The sequence below is a fragment of the Pyrus communis genome, chromosome 10 (genome assembly GCF_963583255.1).
Source record: "Pyrus communis chromosome 10, drPyrComm1.1, whole genome shotgun sequence".
Taxonomy (NCBI): Eukaryota; Viridiplantae; Streptophyta; class Magnoliopsida; order Rosales; family Rosaceae; genus Pyrus; species Pyrus communis.
Window position 1 is genome coordinate 22,358,669 of NC_084812.1, and position 23,888 is coordinate 22,382,556.

At 37.4% G+C, this 23,888-nt stretch overlaps 3 protein-coding genes and 1 pseudogene across 5 annotated transcripts; 2 read left to right on the plus strand and 2 right to left on the minus strand.

Moving 5' to 3' along the window:
* Nucleotides 1–4,947: 4,947 nt before the first annotated feature.
* On the plus strand, nucleotides 4,948–13,667 carry LOC137746692 (nuclear pore complex protein NUP1-like). Of its 3 annotated transcripts, XM_068486701.1 has the most exons (10): nucleotides 4,948–5,308; nucleotides 6,401–6,447; nucleotides 7,121–7,245; nucleotides 7,513–7,714; nucleotides 7,879–8,181; nucleotides 8,892–8,981; nucleotides 9,074–9,473; nucleotides 9,597–9,814; nucleotides 10,339–10,751; nucleotides 11,444–13,667. In XM_068486701.1, exons 1-10 carry the CDS (start codon nucleotides 5,038–5,040, stop codon nucleotides 13,164–13,166), a joined length of 3,792 nt encoding a protein of 1,263 aa, XP_068342802.1. In that variant the 5' UTR covers nucleotides 4,948–5,037; the 3' UTR covers nucleotides 13,167–13,667. The 3 variants fall into 3 exon arrangements, with proteins under 3 accessions (XP_068342802.1, XP_068342801.1, XP_068342803.1); XM_068486700.1 differs by having other exon boundaries at nucleotides 9,074–9,814; XM_068486702.1 differs by lacking the exons at nucleotides 4,948–5,308; nucleotides 6,401–6,447; nucleotides 7,121–7,245 and having other exon boundaries at nucleotides 7,582–7,714; nucleotides 7,910–8,181; nucleotides 9,074–9,814.
* Nucleotides 13,668–13,866: 199 nt separating this feature from the next.
* LOC137746694 (uncharacterized) lies at nucleotides 13,867–15,653 on the minus strand. Its single transcript, XM_068486705.1, has 4 exons — nucleotides 15,517–15,653; nucleotides 14,492–14,645; nucleotides 14,323–14,387; nucleotides 13,867–14,083 (listed from the first exon to the last, which is right to left on the minus strand). Exons 2-4 carry the CDS (start codon nucleotides 14,634–14,636, stop codon nucleotides 14,015–14,017), a joined length of 279 nt encoding a protein of 92 aa, XP_068342806.1. The 5' UTR covers nucleotides 14,637–14,645; nucleotides 15,517–15,653; the 3' UTR covers nucleotides 13,867–14,014.
* Nucleotides 15,654–18,622: 2,969 nt separating this feature from the next.
* On the plus strand, nucleotides 18,623–20,505 carry LOC137746693 (nuclear pore complex protein NUP1-like). The gene is made up of 3 exons (XM_068486703.1): nucleotides 18,623–19,024; nucleotides 19,246–19,590; nucleotides 19,701–20,505. The coding sequence occupies exons 1-3, from the start codon at nucleotides 18,799–18,801 to the stop codon at nucleotides 19,952–19,954; spliced, it is 825 nt and encodes a 274-aa protein (XP_068342804.1). The 5' UTR covers nucleotides 18,623–18,798; the 3' UTR covers nucleotides 19,955–20,505.
* Nucleotides 20,506–20,987: 482 nt separating this feature from the next.
* LOC137746695 (uncharacterized) lies at nucleotides 20,988–22,608 on the minus strand (annotated as a pseudogene).
* Between the last annotated feature and the right edge of the window lie 1,280 nt (nucleotides 22,609–23,888).

The window sequence follows — 23,888 nt, forward strand, 5'->3', positions numbered from 1 at the left end:
AAACGCTTTTAGCAAACAATGTTGTCTAAGCCTTCAAATTTGTGTTTTAGGTTTTTAGAAAATTATAGTTTGTTTACTAATCTGTACTTAGAATTGGAGGAATTGGATTAAGGAGAATTAGAATCCAAATTCTCATTGAAGTTGTTTAATAATTTTTTTAGAATTATAGTAGGAGTATTGATTCCATGTTTACTTAACAACGAAAGAACTAGATAATATGAAAAGTAAGGAAATATAATCAAATCAACTAGGAGCTGGTTGATCTGATTCCTGATTTCTAGGTGTTTGATTACCAATTTTAAGGGGAACTTCACACTTTTTGTGCTTCCATATGTGTTAGTAAACACAAGGGAAAGTAAAGAAGTGAAATGTATCATGACTCCAAATGAAAACTAGGATGATTACTATACTGCCTTAAATTATTTTAATTGGTATTTAATAGTAAATTTAAAATTTTAGAAATTATGTGAAGATACAAAGGGTTAAAAAAAAAAAAAAAAATAGAACCAAAAGCCGTTGCAAGGCGAATGCTAATCCATGTCCAGTTTAAAAAATAGTACCCTTGATCAGTTTCAGAAATAGTCGATTTAAAAATTAGTGCAATATCCACATTCAGTTTCAGAAATAATCAATGTTTAGTTTAAGAAATAGTGAGATAAAGGGGAGAGAATGTGTGTGATGGACGCACAGGGTCTCGCGCGTAATTTTTTATTCATTTTTTACTTTTTAATTATAACTTTGATCTTTTCATTAAAATTTAAGTCATTTTCATTAAGTTTAAGCTCTTTTCATTAAATAAAGTTATTAAAAGATTTTTTGTTTGTTAATAAAGAGTTAGGAGAAAGTGTAACATCCCACATCGCCCAGGGAAGTGGATTCTGTTAGTCTTATATGTATATCCCCATCTCTACCTAGCACGAGGCCTTTTGGGAGCTCACTGGCTTCGAGTTCCATCGGAACTCCGAACTTAAGCAAGTAGAGCGATTCCATGATGGGAAACCCACTGGGAAGTTCTCGTATGAGTTCCCAGAAACAAAACTGTGAGGACGTGGTCGGGGCCCAAAGTGGACAATATTGTGCTACAGTGGAGTTGAGCCCGGGATGTGGTCGGGGCCTGGGCCGGGATATGACAATTTGGTATCAGAGCCAATCCCTGGGCGAATGTGTGTCGACGAGGACGTCGAGCCCCAAACGGGGGTGGATTGTAACATCCCACATCGCCCAAGGGAGTGGATCCTATAAGCCTTAGAGCAACTCCAGCGTTGGAGCCCTCCCCCCAGGCAATGCACTATTCAATCCACCTAATGAACAATAACTTCCATTAATGAACAGTAAATAGCCCTGGTAATAGAATTTGCATCTCCAACACTTCAATAGCCCTGACAATAGGCAATAAAATATTAGTATTTTTTTTATTTATAAAATAATACAAAATAATTTTTAATTTTTTTCCTTTTTTTTTTCCTATTCCTAATCCTTTTCATTTTCATTTTTTTTTTCCTATTCCTTAACCCTTTCATTTGACCGGTTCCTCACCTACCATTTCTCTCATTTCCAATCTCACCTGTTGATGCCCTATCTAATGGTTGTCATGAAATCATAACAAATAACATCACAAAAAGCCAACATGTGGCAAAAAAAAAAAAAAAAAAAAAGAAAAAAGAAAATTTGATCTCTCATCTGCCCCTCAACCAGAAAACGAGAGAAAAGAACCCAGAAGCTCTTCTCTCTTTCTCTAGCAAGAAGCAAGCCATAGTTGATGGCTGTCAAGATACGATATCAACTGGTATGTCATTGATCCTCACTTTTTTTTCTCTCTCTTTCTCTCTCTCTTCCTCTCTACCGACGCAACCTTTCTCTCTCATTTCTGAAACCTCTCTCTCTCTCTACAGCTCCGAGAGCTCTCTCTTTCCTCTTCTTCAAAACCAAAGCAAATCAAACTAACAAACTCTGAAATCTTAATCCCCTGGATGAGAGGAACTCGAATATATCCTTGCATGCATCATCAGAGCACCATTTGGGTGATCCACCATTGAAGTCGAAAGCTTCAAGCTTCCATTGCTCAAACCCAGATGAGGTTATTGCCCTACTTCAATTGCTTGAGTTATTCTCTGGTTTTTTTTTTTTTTTTTTTCTTGTTTGATTTCTTGTTTAATTTAATTTTCTGAAATTGATTATGCATAGTTGATGTTTTTCGTTCGAATTGAGGGTTTCAGATGGGGAGATGTCAAGCTCAGCACATGCACTGATGCCGCACATCAGCCATACGTCACACATCCCTCAGGCTCTCGGGCGAGCGATTCTTGCCGGGCCTCTCCCTCGGGCCTGCTCGGGCTCCCTCGCCAGAACACGCTGGACAACCTTCCTCGGGCTATCTGGCCCTGTTTGAGAGCTAGTCCATCGGGCTATTGCCCACGATGGAACTGCTCTTATATGTATATCCTCATCTCTATCTATCACGAGGCCTTTTGGGAGCTCACTGGCTCGGGTTCCATCGGAACTCCGAAATTAAGCGAGTAGCGCGTGAGAGCAATCCCATGATGGGTGACCCACTGAGAAGTTCTCGTGTGAGTTCCCAGAAACAAAACCATAAGGGTGTGGTAGGGGCCCAAAATGGACAATATCGTGCTACGGTGGAGTCAATTCCGGAATGTGGTGGGGGCCTGGGCCGGGATGCGACAGAAACCCTTTTCATTAAAACTTCCAAACTTTAAAAAAAAAATAATGAAACTTCAAACTTAACAAAAAACAACCTAATAACTTTATTTAATGTTAAAAACAAGAGAAATAAAAGAAAAACAAACCAAGGGCAAGTGCAAGGCACACGCCAACTTGGCCCCACTTTATAACTACTTTTACGTACGTTTTTTTGGATAATGCTAAATAGATTAAATTTACAAACTAAATAATGTGTTATCAATAAAAATAAACACGTTAATCAATACTTAAATAATAATTAAATCACTAATTTTTATATCATTTAATTTATAAAATTTTATCTTCAAATTTAATATCCTCATTGTTTATGAACCTTTGTTTTCGCAATTTGTTGTCTTAATCTTACAAAAAGGTTACGGACCCCACATGTCTCTCTTCCTTGTACCATTTTTTTTCCAAACTATTAGTCATTTTTACAAGAAAACCCCACATTGTTTATGAACTTTTGTTTTCGCAATTTGTTGTCTTAATCTTACAAAAAGGTTACGGACCCCACATGTCTCTCTTCCTTGTACCATTTTTTTTCCAAATTATTAGTCATTTTTACAAGAAAACCCCACAGTCCTCTCTCTTTCCCCTCTCTTTGGCTCTTTTTGTTCTTCTTACAAAAAAGCTCTATCTTAGTACAAAAAGCACCTCCATCAATAAATCTTGAGGTCCACACTTTAAACTCTACTCTATATTCTCTAAAACAATGACTGCAATACAATTAAATATGTCACTTGCAAATTTAAAATAGTATAATTATCTACATATAAAGCTACCAGCCCTCATTTAGGGTCACAAGCTTCATCAAAAAATAATGAGACATTTTAACCATGAAGAACACTTAACTGGTTGTTAACGTTTTTTAAATAGTACAATTTTGTAAGTTATTTTTCTAAAACAGTGCCACCACTTCTAGAAATAGTGCCACTATCTAGAAATTGTGACCACTGTTTCTAAAAATATTGACAATTTCTAGAAATAATGTCTTCATTTCTAAAAATATTGTCACTATCTAGAAATGGTGACTATTTTCTAAGAATTGTGTGGTCGTTTTTAGAAATACTGTCACCATCTACAAATTATGACTATTGTTTTTAAAAATAATGACACTGTTTTCTATAAAATAGTGACCATTGTTTATAGAAAATATAATGTTTATGAAACAATATTTCTTATTAATAAAATCTATTTAAGTGTTTCGTTTTGTATTAAGATAATAGTTTTGGAATTTTGGCATGTGATAAAATTTTATAGTATTATGCCTTGAAAAATATGACTAATTTGTAAATTTTATAAATCACAAAATATAAAAAAGAAAAAAGAGGAAGGAGTGACATAAGAAGGAGAGGAGAGAGATGATGATGGATGAAAGACAGATGATGGTGGTGGGTGAAAAGAAGAGAGATGAGATGATAGTGATAGGTGAAAAAGGAGAGAACTATGATATTTTTATTCTTATTATATTAAAATGTTGTCATTTTCATTAAATTTCAAGTCATTTCATTAAATTTTAATAACTAAATAGATGAAGGACTTGAATGTCACGTTCCAGACTCAGCTTTGCCGTAACATGATATTGTCTGTTTTGGGCCTTGGTCACGTCCTTACGATTTTGTTTCTGGGAACTTAAACGAGAACTTCCTAGTGGGTCACCCATTATGGAATTGCTCTCGTCCGAAATTGCTTAACTTTGGAGTTCTAATGAAATTCGAAGCTAGTGAGTTCCCAAAATACCTCGTGTTATATGAAGGTGGGTATGTACATATAAGGCACATCACTCCCTCTCCGTTAGTGTATGTGGGATGTTACATTAAAACTAAAGGAAAATTTGGTGCAAAATCTAGTGCAATGATGCTTAGTAGGATAAGACTTAGTTGTTGTTGTTTCTCATTAATTTTAAGTCTTTTTCATTAAATAAAATTATTAGGTAATTTTTTTTTTGTTAAGAAAAGTTGATTTATGTCATTTTCATTAAAACTTCCTAAAACTTATATTCAATTTGGTATTTAATATGAATTTACTTCTCGAATAATACAGTCAAATAATTTATGTTCCTTGTTAAAAGAATAAAGTAAATAAAATTTACCGTTCCATCTGGTCGAAAAAAAAAAATTCCAATAAAAAAAATAAAAATAAAAATTCTCATTCCCAATATTTCTGTCACTTCTCTCCGTGTCCCCAAAGTATTTTGCTAAATATCAAATTGACCCCTTTCATTTCCACACTCTTGGGCGGTGCAATTAAAAACCCTAATTTGCTATCCCATCCCTTTCTCTCTCTAACCCCCCACAAAATTTTGAACCCTAGTGCTCTTTCTCTCTCCTCTCTCTCATGGCGTCGGCCGCGCGGGAAGAGAAGCAGAAGCAGGCATTCGAAGGATTGGGTGCTGGTGGAAAGTTCCGGAAGACGCCGTTTCGACGGACTACCCAAGCGACACCGTACGATCGGCCACCAACGACTTTACGAAACCCTAGCGCCGCCAACGATGGCTGGCTCTCGAAACTCGTCGATCCGGCTCAGCGTCTTATCTCTAACAGCGCCCACCGCCTCTTCTCCTCCGTCTTTCGGAAACGCCTTCCTCCGCCTCAGTCGCCTTCGACAGGTTCGGCTTTGCTGCTTTCGTGACTACCTTTGTTTACTATTCCAGGGGTTTCTTAGTTTTGCGGGCATTTTGTTTGGGTTTAATCATTTAATGGGGAGTTGGGGTTTCGACGTTTCGTTACTTGGGACGCCTTTTGTTATGTTTTTCCTTATTTTATTTCATTGTTTTTAGCAATTTATCATATGGGTCAGTTTGTGGGGGTTGAGTTTGGGTCAGTTTTTGTTCTGCGGAATGAAATGAGGTTAATTTCCTTGAAATTTTTTATTGATTTGGAGCTAGGTTTATAAAGATTTCGAATTCATTGTTTTTATTACAATAATTGTGGTGCTTTAAGAGAAAACTGGAAATTCATTCATGTTTAATGAAAGATGTTTGAAATTGCAATCGAAGGAATCAAAAATTCAAGTTGGTCTTCTGAATTCCAAATGATACATGCACAGTTACACTATTAGGAAGACATTTGGATCCTATATTTTTGGTAGGAGGAAGACAGAGATTCCTTGCTCCCCCTTGTATTCACTTCTGGTTTAGTTTTTGTTTTTTAGCTTGTAAATTGGTAGGATTAAGAAGTACTTGTAAGAGTGAGCTTGATTGATAGTAGGTCATCTTTTGCATTGATACAGTCTCTGATATCTTTTCTGAAATCCCCTGATGATCTTTTTCTTAATTACTGTTTCACTTTATTTGTGTACTGTATCATCCTTATTAATTTTTCAAATTTAAAAAAAAAAAAATCATTCGTATCTTTTTCTTCAAAGAATGAACCCTTTTCAGTGGTCAATGGACTTTACACTTCAGTTGGTTGGTGGCTCCTTTGTTTCTTGAATGCAAGGGAATTGTTAAACTAATTTACTCTCACAGTTGTTGCATCTATGTCCATGTTATCTTGTATGCCTTGTACTTGTTATAGATGTCCTCATTTTTTATAAAAGAAAAAAAATTATGATTAGCCATTGTGAAAAAACTTCTTAGCCCTTTTCGAAAAAATAAAAAACTTTCGTATCTGCTTTCTCATCCGAGCTCAAGACTGTGACTGTTTTATTGGTTTCTTTACCAACTACTCACAAATTTAATCTTCTATTACTTTATCAGGGGTAAATCATGAAGCAAATATGAAGGAGAAAGAAGAAGTTACAATGGTAAGTTTAAGTGTGTTGGATAATTCTATTTTTTTCACTGATAGGGCATTGCCCTTAGTGATTGGGAGTAAGCTATATTCTAATTGTTTTATTAAACGTCCTGTTTTTAGATGAGATTGCATCGTTTCTTTTTGGAGCTATGATTTTTAAGCAGTATATGACACTTGGATCTTTCTTTGTCCGTGTTTGAGTATTATAACTTACAAGCATAGTGAACTTTTTTTTCCCTCCCATTGTTTAGACTCGAAATTTAGGTAAATGGGAAATATTTGGTGCCCTGATTTTCCTCTATGTTGAGTGCGTTTTAGAATAATTTTTAGGGTTAAGGGGATATCTCAAGTTTCCTGCAAGTGCACTTCTTGGCTTTATACACTACCAAAGTTAGGTTAGAGGACATTATTAAGGAACAACTAATAGCCCTTAAAAACTTGGTATCCTTAATAAACCATTTATTCACATTTTTACTCTTTGGTATAAGAGTAGTAGTCCATGTTTCATACATCCACATTTTTTTACTTGCTCAATTTGATTGAGTTATGGTGGGATGTTATTATATATTTTCAAGTAGAACAATTTTCAGTTAAATTCATTTCATAGATTTTTAATCATTTTATTTTTATGGTTTTGATATCATATTTTGACAATAATTTGTATGTAAATGTATGCTGTAAAGGATCTTTCTGGAGTGCTAAGAAGCACAATTGATCAATGTTCCGATCCAAGTCATCCAAGTACTACTGATGACGGAGGCAAGCTCACTGATCTTGAGCAAATTTTAGAGCAGAAAACCTTTACCAGGCAAGTTGCTATATACATAATTCAATTTTGGTCGAGTCAAGTTGTTATATACTTAGTGTTATTACAACCAAGTAGTATTGATGAACGGGAATGATGTTTTAGAGAGAGAGAGGGGGAGTGTCTGTGTGATTTGAATGGAATTGATGAATGGGTTTGGTGTAAGACTTGTGCATTTATGATTTCACCCATGGCAGTTCTGGGGCTTAGAACTTTTTTTTTCTTGTAACATGTGCTTATCTTGGTGTTGAATGTTAATTACCTCTACAGATCTGAAATTGATCGATTGACAGCGCTGTTGCATTCAAGAACTGTTGGCATGCCAATTGAGAATCTTGAGAAAAGGTCTGAAGGAATACCTTCAAAATCGGCGGTTTCTCATGACAGAAAGGAGGAATTTCCTAAAACTCCATTGCTGGACAAAAATGGGATTGATAGCCGCCTTGCTTCAAACCCTGTTGTTAGTACAAGTGTATGATAACTTACTTTCCATTCATATACTTTGACTCATTAGGTTGTGAAGGCTGCGGTCTTGTGCTTGCTACTCTTTAATTTTAACTATTTGTGAAACGGTAGTTTGGATTTCATATTTACTTTTAACTCTTTTTTCACATTTAGTGGTTAAAATGTCTTCAGGTCCTTGATGAAGATGTTGCTTCTCCTGCAGAGCTCGCAAAAGCTTACATGGGCAGTAGGCCTTCAAAAGTATCTCCATCAATGTTAGGTTTGCGTAGTCAAACACACCATGAAGATTCACCTATTTTGAGCAGTGTACCATTTCCTTCAAAATCGCCAATGATGTCACTTGTGCCAAGGAATTCTGGCAGTGAGTGGGCTCCACAAAATGGTTTTGTGACCCCTAGATCTCGAGGCAGGTCTGCTATATACAGCATGGCTCGAATGCCATACTCTCGAGTTCACACGACGAGTACTTTCAAGGTTTGTTTGATCTGAGAATATAGTTTTCAATAATATCGGTTTAGTTGAGTGATTAGGCCTTTGGTTTGTTCCAACGTGGGGTAAGATTAAATTGTTCAAGGTACCTATAGCCATTTGCTAGAGTTTCCTGCCTCCCAAAGACCCCAATTTCACATCTGATTCCCCAAAGCAGGTTTGGGGATTTTTTGGTAGAAGAAAAGACAATGCAGATCCCTTTCACGTTTTGAATGTTTACTTGGATTTACTTGTGTAATCCCAAAAATTCTTTCTCATGAATGTCATGCTTTGCTTTGGAAGGATAAGAAGCCAAGGTCATGTGGGTTGTATGTTCCATGCCAGCAATTTGGGTCATTTGGATGGAGAGAAATAGAAGGATCTTTGTATACCATAAAAAGAAAAAGAAAAAAATGAATCTCTCTCCCTCTCTGTCAGCTTCCTTTTCCTCATAGTTCAGGGAATCTTTCTCTTTGTGCTTATGCAAGACCAGAAAGCAGCTATCCTCTTAAAGTCTTTTAGGTGTTTTCTCAGCTGATTGTGCTGGGTGTTTTCTATGTCTTCATTTTCCAATTTTTGTTTGTTTGCTGTGTTCTGGGTTGGTCTTCTTGACCAGCCTCTTTGTTGGTTTCTTGATCTTAATACAAGCATTTCTTTTAACAAAAATACATATGTTTACCGTTTCCGGCTCTTATGTTGTATTTGCTTGTATTCAGGGTGCTGGGTCTACATTTAATGCTTATGGTGGTGCATCATCATCTCAGTCTGTATGGGAGCACAGCCAGCCTTCTGGATCTAAACAAGGCGTATGATATCTGATGATTATCAAATGCTACTTTTTATTTGTGATTAGAACCTCCAGATTCATGTCATTGGAATTGTTTGTTTTTATTTGTAGGCCTTGAAGCGCAGATTTTCAGTCCTAGACAGTGACATAGGATCTGTTGGTCCTATTCGCAGAATTCGTCAAAAACCTAATCTTCTTTCTTCTAGAGGCTTGAGCTCACCAGTATCAAGCACTACAATTCTTGGGGCCACAATAAGTTCTGAGTCTGCTCAAAACTTGTGGAAGCCACTATCATTGGGTGAACCTAAGCACAAAGCATTATCAGAAAATGGAGACAATGCAGGTCCTAGTACAAGTTTCTCTACTGTTCCCTCAAAGTCCAGTGAAATGGCTTCCAAAATACTTGAGCAACTTGATAAGTTGGTCTCTCCAAAAGAGAAATCATCTGAGTCCATTCTACATATTGTGAGAGACAAATCGCCAACTAAGCTTTCACCATCAATGCTACACGGTCAGGCTCTGAAAAGCCTGGATCATGTGGATTCATCAAAATTTTTGGACAATGCACTTAATAATGATAATAATAATAATTGTAATTCTAAGTTGGATGTTTCCGCTTATCACGTGATACCAGATGCTCGAGACTTCACCTCTCAAAAGAAGGATAAGGTTAGAGAAAATGGCCCACATACGATTGGTGCTCTTTCTGACAGTTCAACTATACTAAATGGAGCAGATTCTGCAACAGAAAAGAAGGATATTTTGCAAAATGTTAAAACTACAGTATCTGCCGCATCAAACTCTGTTCATCCTCCACAAAAGAAACGGGCATTCAAGATGAGCGCACATGAGGTATAGTTGCGGTTTTTTCTCTCTATTATTTCTGCTAACTAAGTTCTTGATTATCTTGCTTATTCTTTCTACTACTCTGGAATTTGACCTGAAATAACTAGTTTGGGTTTCAATTTGATCATAAAATTTACTACTGAGGGGCTGTACCTTTGAAATCATAAGATTATCTAGCTGTTTAGTTTTGCTAGAAGTTCATGAACATTTATAATAAGCGTTTGACTGTCTTGGACTTCAGTCCCAATGATCAAATTGATTAAACCGGTGTCATAATTTTATGGTATTTAAACCCTATCATATGTTGATAACAGACATAAATACAAATTTAAATAATAATTTATTTAAAATTTCTATTACAAATTCAATTTTGATTCCATTAGTTTCAATTCAAATTCTTTCTAGATTTGATATTATCTGAAATTTTAGGAATATTAAAATCATTAATGTTCATTATTATATTTGGTTTTCTGTGCATATTCATATGACTTCAAAATAATTAATTTGAACATTATGCGTATGGTATGCAGGATTTTCTGGATCTGGATGATGACGATGATTATAATGGGGTTGTATCCGATTCAAGAGGAAAGGCGGAGGCAACTTCGACCAAGAATACTCCAGTTTACTCTGACGTGAAGACTTCAGCTTCCCCTTTTGTATCTTCATCCAGCTTGCCCAATGTTGTAGCTACTCAGCCATCCTTTACATATGATATAGTTGATCTCCCAAAAGAATCACATGCTGGTCTTCCCACTTTTAACTATGGGGGTAATGTTACTTCAGTTAAGGGTTCAGATGCAGCTACTTCTCTGTTTGAGTTTGTTGGCTCTAAGAGTGTTGACAAAGTTGCACTGCCAGAGTCTGCTTTTACTTCGTCACCTGCAGTTGGTGAATCTGTCAACGTAACTTTCTCACACTCCAATCCTGAAACCTCAAGCAGGTCAGTGTATTAAATCGCTTGTTTCATTTTAATCTTTATGTTTTGATGAAAAGCATCGTTGAGGTTCTTGACTGTTGCATTTATTTATTTTTCTTATTGTTTTCTTTCATAAAAAAATAGGTGGAGATTTAAGTGTATAGAAAAACCAAGTTTCTGAAGGGACAAATGGAATGAAACTGCTTTATTGCCTTTCATTTGGTCTGAATATTTGTATATCCAAAGACCTTGAGGGTGGTATAACTTAATGCAGTGTAGGCACACTGCATGTAAATGTTTGTTAAAAGTGCTCACTGAAGTGTGGCAGTGAGGAATTATTCTACTGTCCATTGTAATTGACTGTATTTTCAGAACTTTAACCTTCTTTGCTAGTGGTGAAGGCAGTTAGCTTTCATAGTTCTTACTTTTTTCCCCAACCAGATTGATCATTATTAATGAGCGGGTGGATAGGTTTGGAAATGGGATTGAGGGGTTGCTTCTGTGATGTGTTGTAATTGATACAACTATTCAACAAACAACGAAAAAATTGCTTGTTTTCTTGTTTTCTTAAAATAGTATTTTTCTAAAAAAAAAATATTTAATCAGTGGTATTATGTGGAAACCCTATTCATGTATGGGTGACTTTCTGATTTTTATATGTATTGCCAAAAAGTTTATTATTTAATTTATCTATTTGTCTATGTTTCCATCTGCAGTGTACATGCTGCTGAATCTGGTGCAACTGTTGTCCAACCACAAAGACCAGGTGAAGCTGTTGGTAAGAATAATTCAAATGCTGGAGACTCTTTTGTTATACCTAAAACTACTGTATCATCTCCATCTGCACCATCAACCACAGGCATAGTCTCCTTTGGCACCCCTTCCAGTAATTCAAATATGAATAATGGGTCAAGACCTCTATTTACTTCCTCCGCTCCTTCAGTATTCAGTAATTTGACAAGTCCAAATTCATCGGGTGGCATGACTCTCACTGCCAACACAAACAGTGTTATCGCTACAACTGCTGTCACCACCAACAGTAGCAACGGTTTTAGCTTGGTTCAAGCACCTTCATTTTCAACCACGCCTACGGTCAAATTTGAATTGCCTACTGCTTCAACTGCAGTCACGCCAGTTCCACTAAATTCGCCTTTGGAATCTTTTGAAGGCAAGAAAAAGGAAACATTTGGAGGCAACAACACACAAGACAAAGGCCTTGGTAATCTTAGCAGCACTTCGTTTGCTGGCACATCTGCTGCCATTCCAAGTGCTGCTAACCAGTTCCAGTTCTCTCTTTTTGGTACTGGCAGTGGATCTGCTTCTATTGCCCAGGCATCATCTACTGCAACCGGAATTGCATCTGTTGCACAGAATTCATCCACTGAACCTGGTTCGTCAGCATCCTCACTGTCACACAGCTTTGCGGGAAGTACACCTTTCTCTATTGGAAGTTCTATTTTTGGCCCAACGTCTACTGCCAAACTCCCTGGTTCAGGAACTGGTACTGCACTTGGTTCTTCTACTTCCTCATTGGAGCCCAGCTCCATTAGCTCTAGCACTGCCCCTAACATATTTGCTGCCAGTTGGCAACCTGGTAAACCTCCTGTATTTGCTACCGCTTTCAACTCTACATCTTCGTCAACTGGGCTTTCTTATGTAGCATCCTCCGTTGCTCCTGCTACTAACAGTGCGCCTATTGTATCTGGAGGATCCTCCATTGCTGCTACTACTAGCACTAACAGTGTGCCTTTTGTATTTGGAGGATCCTCGACTGCCGCTGGTACTACCAACAATGTGCCTTCTGTATTTGGAGGATCCTCGACTGCCGCTGGTACTACTAACAATGTGCCTTCTGTATTTGGAGGATCCTCGTCTGCCGCTGCTACTACTATCAATGCGCCTATTACTTTTGGAGGATCCACGGTTTCTTCTACAAATAACAACAGTGGATCTTTGTTTCAGTCATCCAGTGGTGCATCCTTAACTTCCATGTTCTCATTCACTTCAACCGCACCTACTAGTGCCCCGTCACAGCCTCCATTTGGCAACCCCAATCCTGTATTTCCATTTGGTTCCCCAGGTAATAATGATCAAATGAATATGGAAGACAGTATGGCCGAAGACACTAACCAGGCATCGACACCTACAGCCCCAGGTTTTGGTCAACATTTCCAGTTTGGTCAACAGCCAATTTTAAACTCACAATCTGCCTCTGTATTCGGAGGTACACCCACAGCCCCAGCAGCAAGTCCCTTCCAATTTGCAGGCCAACAGAACCTAACCAACCCACAGAACCCTAACCCATTTCAGGCTTCTGGTAGTTTGGGTGCGAATCAGGGGTTAGGGGGAAGCTTCTCAGTTGGCTCCAGTGGTGGTGATGGTGACAAGTCTCACCGAAGAATAATTAAAGTTAAACACAACAGGCCCCGGAAGAAGTAAAAACTCGGTGTGGTTGTTAGGAGTTTCTCTGTTTGTCTGGGTGAATATTAGAGTTAAGAGATGGCTGTTGTCACCCACAATGGTTCGACACTGATGAAGGTATAACTCGGCCTTCTCAGGTTCTGGACGGGATGATTCTGTTTGCTTTACAGATATTTCTTCCCCTTTTCTTTGCACTACCGAGCCAAATTTTCGTGGTTGCAATGAGAGCGCAGTTTTTGCAAATTTTATACCAGTATGAAGTCGGAACGATTATGCCTTTGTTTTAGTACATGTAGTAGGTGAATGGTTTTGCATTAGTACTTTGTAGGGGATAGGCTTTCTGGTTGGGCAATTGCGTTATCAGCTCTCCTGTGTACTCTGCTATTTGTATCATAAAAGAAAACAGCTGTGAATTTCACAGCTTCTCTGCCGGCGACCTAATTTTTTCAAGTTGGCTTAGCAGGATACCGGATATTAGCTTCTTTCCGAATAAATGTTTTATTTGTTCCTATATGCAAACTTCTTTCGGTACCTGTTCTGGTATTGTCTTTCTTAGGAAAGGTTTGTATGAGACGAGCTAATGTAATGTAACATCAGCTGCACATCAGTGCCTGAGATTATCACGATGAGTCGGCTAAACCTCGGACGTCAATCCGTCACCACAGGCTTCGTGATGGAAACTTAGTCCGGTGAGCTTTTAGTTGAGTCAATATAAAGCAATGCCAGAAAGGTTTATTACTTTTTAGCACGTCCATGGCATGAATCTGCCAATGCCAAACAACTTCTAGAAAATATATCAACAGGAACGACTTAACTCACAATTAGAACAATAAACGAAAAGATCAAGCACTAGCAACTCAGTTTGCTCATTTAGTTGGTTCAGCAGACTGAGTAGTCTTGACCTCTCTGGGGCACTGAGATACATATGGTTTGAGCTGCATGCAAGAACGGAAAAATGTAATTTAGAACTACATGCATGCACTTATAAGAGTGAGGAGTAAATTGTTCACTTATAGGTCAAATGTATTTATTAAAATAGCACAGTTGAAGCGTGTCAACGAAGCTGCAAAGTGTATCGGTGAACTTCCAACCGGAAGCTCTAACTTAAAGATGAATATTACCAAAGAACGAGAAAAAAAATGAAACAAAGTAAGAGAAACAGAAACATGTTCACCTTGAAGTCGGTTAAATCTGGGACTACATAGTTAGGCAATTTCTCCTGCTGCACGACATACTTTGCTGAAAAAATTTAGACAATTTTAAAAACATGTCAAGTAGTAATTTTTACCTTAAAAATTGAATGAGCACATCGTCAAATTTGCAAAAAAGCAAAAGGGGAAAACCTTTTCGGGTGTGGAAACCAGTAGGCTTGCAATTCTTCCCCTTGTAGTAATCCCTAGGGGCACGTTTGGAGGAAAGAATGTCAAGTGATGATGTTCGCTTTCGACGAAATGCCCTTCCTAACCCTAGTATTAGTCCCAATGGCATCTTCTTCACCTTTTATCACAATAAAATAAACCAAAACCAACCAGCAAATATGCTTAAAACATGAAAAATTAACAAAGAAATCAGCTCAGGAGACGGGAGCAATACCAGTTCAACAACAGCCAAGCAAACAATGGTGAAACCAAGAATTTATCTCCAGACAATGAACTCAAAAATTTAAATCTTGATTAACAGTGCTTTTATTCCATGTTGAAGACAATATCACGAGTCAGAATTATCTTCGAGACGTATGCATACTTTGAAGTTGCTTCATACCTCATTGTCCATACAATCAGAGTATACTAAATCTTGAAAAACACTAATAACATACCTTAGTTTATGCCAAGACCTAGTCACTTCACGTATTCAACAGTCTACCTTATATACTAATTCTATGAGAAAATCAAGGACATAAATGACTGCAACATTATGATGCATTCTTGCGAATAAGACACGTATCAAATATCGATTCATCTTTCACCATATTTTTTATTTCATGTTGGGGCATGGAAGCAATTTAGTTCAACCTCCTAACTCTCTGTCCCGCCCGCCATGTCCTGTATCGGTCAAACCGAAAATTCGACAGACATTTTGAGATCCTTCCATTCCCACAGGGCCAAAGGAAAGCAAGACTAGCAATTTGATTTTGATTCATGAAAAGTTTTGGTTTCAGAGGGAAATTTTCAGAAAGCTATGAGATTTCAAGCTATTTCAAAGATGTAGACCCAATTCAAGATTTTGGGTTAGGATAAAGGAACCCTTTTCATCTTACACAGAAACTCACAGACCAAACAATACTTATCAATTAAATAAATCGCACTAATCATGAGCAGATTAAACAAAAACATTGGAAGGTGGGAGATGGTAGAACTGTAGAAGGTACCTGAGGGAGGGCTGAGAGCGGAGGAGTGAGGTTCTGACTTTGCTGTCTTCGTAGAAACTAGAAATGCTTGCTGGGTTTCTGGTCCGCTGCAAGCGAAGACGAGTACTAGAGAGAGAGAGAGAGGGTTTAGGGCTTTTCTTTTCTTCTTTAAATAAAAATTAGAAAGAAAATAATGAAATGAAAAAAGAAAATTGGATTTGTCAATTTTTACATTTAAATTCTATTTTAGTTAATTACCTCCCTTAAATGTTTTTTTATTTAGTCACTTTTATTTTCACGGTTCAAAATTTTCATCTATTATTCCGTTTATTTTTTACCGCGTGAACAATTGATGAACCATTTAAATTGACTTTGTTTAGGATGGAAATTAGGAAAAAATTGGATTTCGTTGCATTTCGGAAAAAAATGCATTTCGTTGCATTTTCATCTTCCTTCTAATCATTGCATTTCGGAAAAAATTGGAAGTGATAACTTTTATTCTTGTGTAATTCATTTTCTACTGCCAACCAAATTTTTTTCATTTCTTCTTTCAATATACTTTATTTTTATGGTCAAATTCTTTCAATATATTTTGAAAATAGTTATTTATTCATTCTAATTCAATTCTGTATACCACATGGAGGCCATATACTCATTTTTCTTCTTAATAGAAACGAGAAAGGGAGCTTCTTTCAACGGTAATTCTAAGGTAAGCATTTCACACACTCTTTTTTTCTTCTGCACTTGCTTGTTAATGTCTTTTTTATTTATTTTATACTTGTGACGAACGATAGCATTAGCAGGTTAAATAGTTGGTTGGTACATGAGAGGAATCCATTGACTTTTTTATCCACTATTTTTTTCCTCCTCAGAACATAGGAACAAAGCTTACGATCCGCGCTACGAGGCATTCCCCCTACTAGTGATATCAAATCATCCTTTCTGCTTTGACATCTATTGTAAGATGACCTCTCTATTTTATCTTTTGCTTGTAATCTGGATTAGTTGTATGCTTTGAATATGTCATGCATTATCATTAGATTCATTGTTGGGAAGTGAATATTTTTATGGTATTTTGTAAGACTTATATTTGAGCATTACATCGCGTAGTCACACGCGAAATTTATATACATGTTTCACATGTTCTCGGCATTTGCATACATTAAATGGTTTGCGTCACCCTCGGGTATTGGTTAGCACGTGGCCATCTCGATGTCCCTCAGACATCGAGTTTGGGGTGTGTCAGATTGGTATCAGAGCATACTTGGGACTTCATTCTGCTTAAGAGTTGTTTTATTGGTGGCCTTAAGTGTGAACTCATGTATGATGTCAAGTTATTGCGCCTTAACACTGTGCATAATGCTATTGCCTTAACTGGTCAAATTAATGCTAAATTTGTTGTTTTGAAATCTTGTTATACCAAACCTACTCCCATATTTCGATCCTAACTACCCTTACTCCTCCACCACCACCGCCTTGGGCACCATATTTCCCTATTAAGAGGCTTTCCCTTGAGGGAATTCAGAAAAAAAAAACATGAAAGTTGGATTCATGGTTTTGTGATGATAAGTGGACTCGGGGGCACAAATTCCATACCAAACAGTTACTTATGATTGACCATGTACAACCTGAAAATGAGGTAGATACCCCATCCGACGACCTTTAACAAAACCTTAACCAAATGGAGCTTAGCGAGTGTTCTTTTTATGGCACATCTGCTAAGCAACCTATACACACTATGAAAGTGAGGGGGACACTTAAAGGACACAGTGTTGCAATTCTGCTTGATTCTGGCAGCACCCATAACTTTGTGGATTCTCGATCACTTAAAAAAATTGGGTTGGCAACCTCAGACTATTTCTGCCTTTTGAAGTCATGATTGCGGATGAGGGGAAAATTACAGGTTCTGGGTATTGATCTAGCACACCATTGTCACTTGTAGCCTATACTTGTATTGTGGATGTATATGCCATTCCCTTAGGGGGCTGTTGTCTTGGGATTTTCAGTTAATGACACTTGAATTCCACAAGGATAATGTGCAGTACAAACTTTTTCACACTTAAGGAGCTTTGCCCTTGATTAAGGAGGTCTCCCTACAAAACTTTGACAAGGAAATGCACATTTCCAATCTGGGGCTATTCTTATATTCCTTGGAGTCCAAGAAATTAGAAGCTTGTGATCTTAACCAAGCTCAACTAAAGGAATTGCAGGATTTAATGAGACACTTCTCTTCCATTTAATATGGTTCGAAATCAAGTATTCATATTGCAGGACGTGACAGCTCTCATGAGCAGAATGGAATTATAACACTTCATACCACTCATCCTCCAAGTTCACTCCATTTGAACTGTTGTATGGATACCCTCTTCCTATGGTGGTTTCTCATGAGATTAGGACAACCAGATTGGATTTAGCATAACAATGTTTGAAGGATAGGGACACAATCTTATCTGTTCTTAAGAGAAACCTGGAAGTAGCTCAGCATAGAATAAGAATGCAAGCAAATAAGCACAGGTCTGAAAGGGAGTTCTCTGTTGTGGATTTTGTGTACCTCAGGCTTGTCCCTTACCAATTGCAACCCGGGTTTTATGGGCCCTATGAGATTGTGGAAAGAATTGGAACGATAGCTTGTAAATTGAAACTGCCTAAGGGAACAAAAATTCACCAGTCTTCCATGTCAGTTGCCTCAAGAAACACTTGGGTAATTTGGTTCAACCATAAACTGTGTTACCTGATCTAAAGGAAGGTGGGTTGTCACACTCAGTGCCCCATACAGTATTGGCTCCAAGGATCTATAAGAAAGGACAAACAGGTGGGGTCCGATTGCTGATACACTATTTGGATGACGTTGATGAGAACGCCACTTGGGAAGACTTCGATGACTTCAAGATTAAGTTTCCAGATTTCAAGCTTGAACCTTGAGGACAAGGTTGTCATAAGGGGGAGTGATGTTAGGGTCTTCGAATTAGTGAATGCTTAATCACTAAGTAATTTGGTTGTTAGCCTTTAATTGCTTGTTTTGTCATTTTGTTAAAAGTAGTTTGTGAAATGCTAAGCTGACACCCAGACTCTTTTAAATGGAGCAATGGCTCCCTTGCTTTTGTAACGGTTATTTGAAAAGAAAAATTATAATAAAATAGCAAGCACGTTTTCTGTGCTCTTCTTCCACCTTTCGTATATCCTCCATTACTGCAACTTGTCGAGGTTGAGCTACCGGATTCAGGTTGGTAGCTATCAATCACTCTCTCTCTCTAACCCCCATAAAATTTTGAACCCTAGCGCTCTTTCTCTCTCCTCTCTCTCATGGCGTCGGCCGCGCGGGAAGAGAAGCAGAAGCAGGCATACGAAGGATTGGGTGCGGGTGGAAAGATCCGGAAGACGCCGTTTCGACGCACCACCCAAGCGACATCATACGATCGGCCACCAACGATTTTACGAAACCCTCTGGAGCCACCAACGATGGCTCCAGTTTACTCTGAAGTGAAGACTTCAGCTTCCCCTACCGTATTTGCTGCCAGTTGGCAACCTGGTAAATCTCGTGTATTTGCTACCGCTTTCAACTCTATACATCTTTGTCAACTGGGCTTTCTTATGTAGCATCCTCCGTTGCTCCTGCTACTAACAGTGCGCCTATTGTATCCGGAGGATCCTCCATTGCCGTTACTACTTGCACTAACAGTGTGCCTTTTGGATTTGGAGGATCCTCAACTGCTGCTGCTACTACTAACAATGTGTCTTTTGTATTTGGAGGATCCTCGTCTGCCGCTGCTACTACTATCAGTGCGCCTATTACTTTTGGAGGATCCACGGTTTCTTCTACAAATAACAACAGTGGATCTTTGTTTCGGTCATCCAATGGTGCATCCTCAACTTCCATGTTCTCATTCACGTCAACTGCACCTACTAGTGCCCCTTCACAGCCTCCATTTGGCAACTCCAATCCTGTATTTCCATTTGGTTCCCCAGGTAATAATGATCAATTGAATATGAAAGACAGTAACCAGGCATCGACACCTACAGCCCAAGGTTTTGGTCAACAATTCCAGTTTGGTCAACTGCCGATTTTAAACTCACCATCAGCCTCTGTATTCGTAGGTACACCTGATAGGAGCATATTTATGCTACGTAGTTATGTTGTTTTCTTGCATTTAGTTAGCTAATTACTACTTATTATAGTGTTTTAAGCTATTTTCGTGTGTTTGTAGGTCCTAATAACAAAGTTGGCAAGAAAAGGCAATTTGGAGGTACACTCAAAGCCCCAGCAGCGAGTCCCTTCCAATTTGCAGGCCAACAGAACCTAACCAACCCACAGAACCCTAACCCATTTCAGGCTTCTGGTAGTTTGGGTGCGAATCAGGGGTTAGGGGGAAGCTTCTCAGTTGGCTCCAGTGGTGGTGATGGTGACAAGTCTCACCGAAGAATAATTAAAGTTAAACACAACAGGCCCCGGAAGAAGTAAGAACTCAGTGGTGTGGTTGTTAGGAGTTTCTCTGTTTGTCTGGGTGAATATTAGAGTTAAGAGATGGCTGTTGTCACCCACAATGGTTCGACACTGTGATTCTGTTTGCTTTACAGATATTTCTTTCCCTTTTCTTTGCACTACCGAGCCAAATTTTCGTGGTTGCAATTTTGCAAATTTTATACCAGTTTGTAGTCGGAACGATTATGCCTTTGTTTTAGTACATGTAGTAGGTGAATGGTTTTGTATTAGTACATGTAGGGGATAGGCTTTCTGGTTGGGCAATTGCGTTATCAACTCTTCTGTGTACTCTGCTATTTGTATCATAAAAGAAAACAGCTGTGAATGTCACAGCTTCTCTGCCGGCGACCTAATTTTTTTGATTCCGAATAAATGTTTTATTTGTTCCTATGCAAATTTCTTTCGGTACCTGTTCTGGCATTGTCTTTGTTTGGAAAGGTTTGTATGAGACAAGCTAATGTAACATCAGCTACGCACCGGTGCCTGAGATTATCATGATGAGTCGTTGGCTTGTGCTAGAGTCACGCGATTGACAACAATCCATTGAAAGGGAAAACAAAATCAGAACACTGTTACCAAACAAGCTTTCAGAAACAAAAACGACTCATTTCATCACAGTTACCAAACAAGCTTTAAGTTTCAGTTTTCAAAAAATTGAAAACAGAAAACTTAAAACGATGAAAAGGTAATCATGTGTTATATTATTTTCCAAGGAAACGTAATTATGCAAAGTAAAAGATATAATCTTAGAAGTTCAACACGTCCAAATGTCCAACCGAAACTAAGGTGTCATAATTTGTGCAAAAAAAATTGCATTTTCCACCCGACCCTTGGATAACACAGTTGGCTCATATCTAATGTGAAGCAAAATGGTGACAGATGAATCAGCTAACTCTCGGACATAAATCCGTCACCACAGGCTTCGTGATGGAACTTAGTCCGGTGAGGTTTTAGTTGAGTCAATATAAAGCAATGCTAGAAAGGTTTATCACTTTTTAACACATCCAAGACATGAATCTGCCAATGCCAAACAGGAATATAACCTCTTCGCAGTCTAACATCGATCCCTACTAGAAAATATATCAACAGGAACAACTCAATTCACAATTAGAACAATAACGAAAGGATCAAGCACTAGCAACTCAGTTTGCTCATTTAGTTGGTTCAGCAGACTGAGTAGTCTTGACCTCTCTGGGGCTCTGAGATACATATGGTTTGAGCTGCATGCAAGAACGGAAAAACGTAATTTAGAACTACATGTATGCACTTATCAGAGTGAGGAGTAAATTGTTCACTCATAGGTCAAATGTACTTATTAAAATAGCATAGTTGAAGCATGTCAACGAAGCTGCAAAGTGTATCAGTGAACTTCCAACCAGAAGCTCTAACTAAAACATGAATATTACGAAAGAATGAGAAAAAAATGAAACAAAGTAAGAGAAACAGAAACATGTTCACCTTGAGGTCGGTTAAATCTGGGACTACATAGTTAGGCAATTTCTCCTGCTGCACGACATAATTAGCTGAAAAAAATTTAGACAACTTTAAAAACAAGTCAAGTAGTAATTTTTACAAATTGAATGAGCACATCGTCAAATTCTTCCCCTTGTAGAAATCCCTAGGGGCACGTTTGGAGGAAAGAATGTCAAGTGATGACGTTTGCTTTCAATGAAATGCCCTTCCTAACCCGAGTATTAGTCCCAATGGCATCTTCTTCACCTTTTATCACAATAAAATAGACCAAAACCAACCAGCAAATATGCTTAAAACATGAAAAATTAACAAAGAAATCAGCTCAGGAGACGGGAGCAATACCAGTTCAACAACAGCCAAGCAAACAATGGTGAAACCAAGAATTTATCTCCGGACAATGAACTCAAAAATTTAAATCTTGATTAACAGTGCTTTTATTCAATGTTGAAGACAATATCACAAGTCAGAATTATCTTCGACACGTATTCATAGAACGTTGCATCATACCTCATTGTCTATACAATCAAAGTAGACTAAATTTTGAAAAACACTAATAACATACCTTAGTTTATGCCAAGACCTAGTCACTTCACATATTCAACAATCTACCTTATATACTAATTCTATGGGAAAATCAAGGACATAAATGACTGCAACATTATGATGCATTCTTTTGAATAAGATGTGTATTGAATATCGATTCATCTTTCACCACATTTTTTTATTTCATGTTGGGCCATGGAAACAATTTAGTTAAACCTCCTAACGCTCTATCCCGCCCGCCATGTCCTGTATCACTCAAACCGAAAATTCGACAGACATTTCGAGATCTTTCCATCCCCACAGGGCCAAAGGAAAGCAAGAATAGCAACTTGATTTTGATTCATGAAACTGCGTAACAAAAATTGAATTACTAATACAATTAAAAGTTTTAGCCTCGACCCAATTCAAATGTTTTGGTTTCAGACGGAAATTTTCAGAAAGCTATGAGATTTCAAGCTATTTCAAAGATGTAGATCCAATTCAAGATTTTGGGTTAGGATAAAGGAACCCTTTTCATACTTACACAGAAACTCACAGACCAAACAATACTTATTAATTAATTAAATAAATTGCACCCATCATGAGCAGATTAAACAAAAACAATGGAAGGTGGGAGATAGTAGAACTGTAGAAGGTACCTGAAGGAGGGCTTAGAGCGGAGGAGTGAGGTTCTGACTTTGATGTCTTCGTAGAAATGCTTGCTGGGTTTCTGGTCCGCTGCAAGCGAAGCCGAGTTCTAGAGAGAGAGAGAGAGAGGGTTTAGGGCTTTTCTTTTCTTCTTTAAATAAAAATTAGAAAGAGAATAATGAAATGAAAAAAGAAAATTGGATATGTCAATTTTCACATTTAAATTCTATTTTAGTTAATTACCTCCCTTAAATTTTTTTTATTTAGTCACTTTTTTTTTTCACGGTCCAAAATTTTCATCTATTATTTCGTTTATTTTTTGACGCGTGGACAACCAATGAACCATTTAAATTGATTGTGTTTGGGGTGGAAATTAGGAGTGACATATAAGTACAAGGAGTAAACTAGCATAATCTTAGAGCTTGTTTGATATAGAAGATTGAATTTTAAGAGGATTAGAAGAGGACAAAACATAAAGAAATTCTTTCTTCTAATCATCTCATTCGGAAAAAATTGGAAGTCATAACTTTTATTCTTGAGTAATTCATTTTCTGCTACCAACCAAATTTTTTTCATTTCTTCTTTCAATATACTTTTTTTTTTTTTAATTTCTTCTTTCAATATACTTTTTTTTGGGGTCAAAATCTTTCAATATATTTTGAAAATAATTGTTTATTCATTCTAATTCAATCCTCCATACCACATGGAGGCCATATACTCATTTTGCTTCTTAATAGAAATGAGAAAGCGAGTTTTCTTTCAACGGTAATTCCAAGGTAAGCATTTCACACACTCTTTTTTCTTCTGCAAATGCTTGTTAATGTCTTTCTTTTTTTATTTTATTTGTGACGAGCGATAACATTAGCGGATTAAATAGTTAGTTGGTACGGAAGAGGAATCCATTCACTTTTTCATCCATTGTTTTTTCTTGTTTAATTATGTCGGTTGATTCTCATTAGAGTTATTCAATCTACTAACCATATATAAACAAGGATTTATAAGGAAAGGAAAAAGGTACATGAAAATCACTTCCCTTAATTTACACTAAACTTTGACTCTCACACTCTCTCTTTCTTCTTTCTTCTTTTTGTTTTTTTTTTTTTGGGATACTGGTAAAAAAATTTTACCAATAAACACCTAAATACAAGAGGTCCAAATAAAAGTGATTTACAACAAAAGAAATGGACACAAAGTTACACAACACAGGGCCCAAAACACAAGTTGGAGCCCAAAAGCAGAAACACCACACCACAATAAAACCCAGCTTTCT

Coding starts and splice junctions, on each gene's coding strand:
- LOC137746692 (XM_068486700.1), top strand. CDS start 5,038: ATGGCGTCGGCCGCGCGGGAAGAGAAGCAGAAGCAGGCATTCGAAGGA. Junction 5,309..6,400: donor GCCTCAGTCGCCTTCGACAG/GTTCGGCTTTGC, acceptor TTACTTTATCAG/GGGTAAATCATGAAGCAAAT. Junction 7,246..7,512: donor GAGCAGAAAACCTTTACCAG/GCAAGTTGCTAT, acceptor TTACCTCTACAG/ATCTGAAATTGATCGATTGA.
- LOC137746694 (XM_068486705.1), bottom strand. CDS start 14,636: ATGCCATTGGGACTAATACTAGGGTTAGGAAGGGCATTTCGTCGAAAG. Junction 14,388..14,491: donor TGGTTTCCACACCCGAAAAG/GTTTTCCCCTTT, acceptor AAATTTTTTCAG/CAAAGTATGTCGTGCAGCAG. Junction 14,084..14,322: donor CAGATTTAACCGACTTCAAG/GTGAACATGTTT, acceptor TCTTGCATGCAG/CTCAAACCATATGTATCTCA.
- LOC137746693 (XM_068486703.1), top strand. CDS start 18,799: ATGGCGTCGGCCGCGCGGGAAGAGAAGCAGAAGCAGGCATACGAAGGA. Junction 19,025..19,245: donor TGCTGCCAGTTGGCAACCTG/GTAAATCTCGTG, acceptor TTGTATTTGGAG/GATCCTCGTCTGCCGCTGCT. Junction 19,591..19,700: donor ATCAGCCTCTGTATTCGTAG/GTACACCTGATA, acceptor GTGTGTTTGTAG/GTCCTAATAACAAAGTTGGC.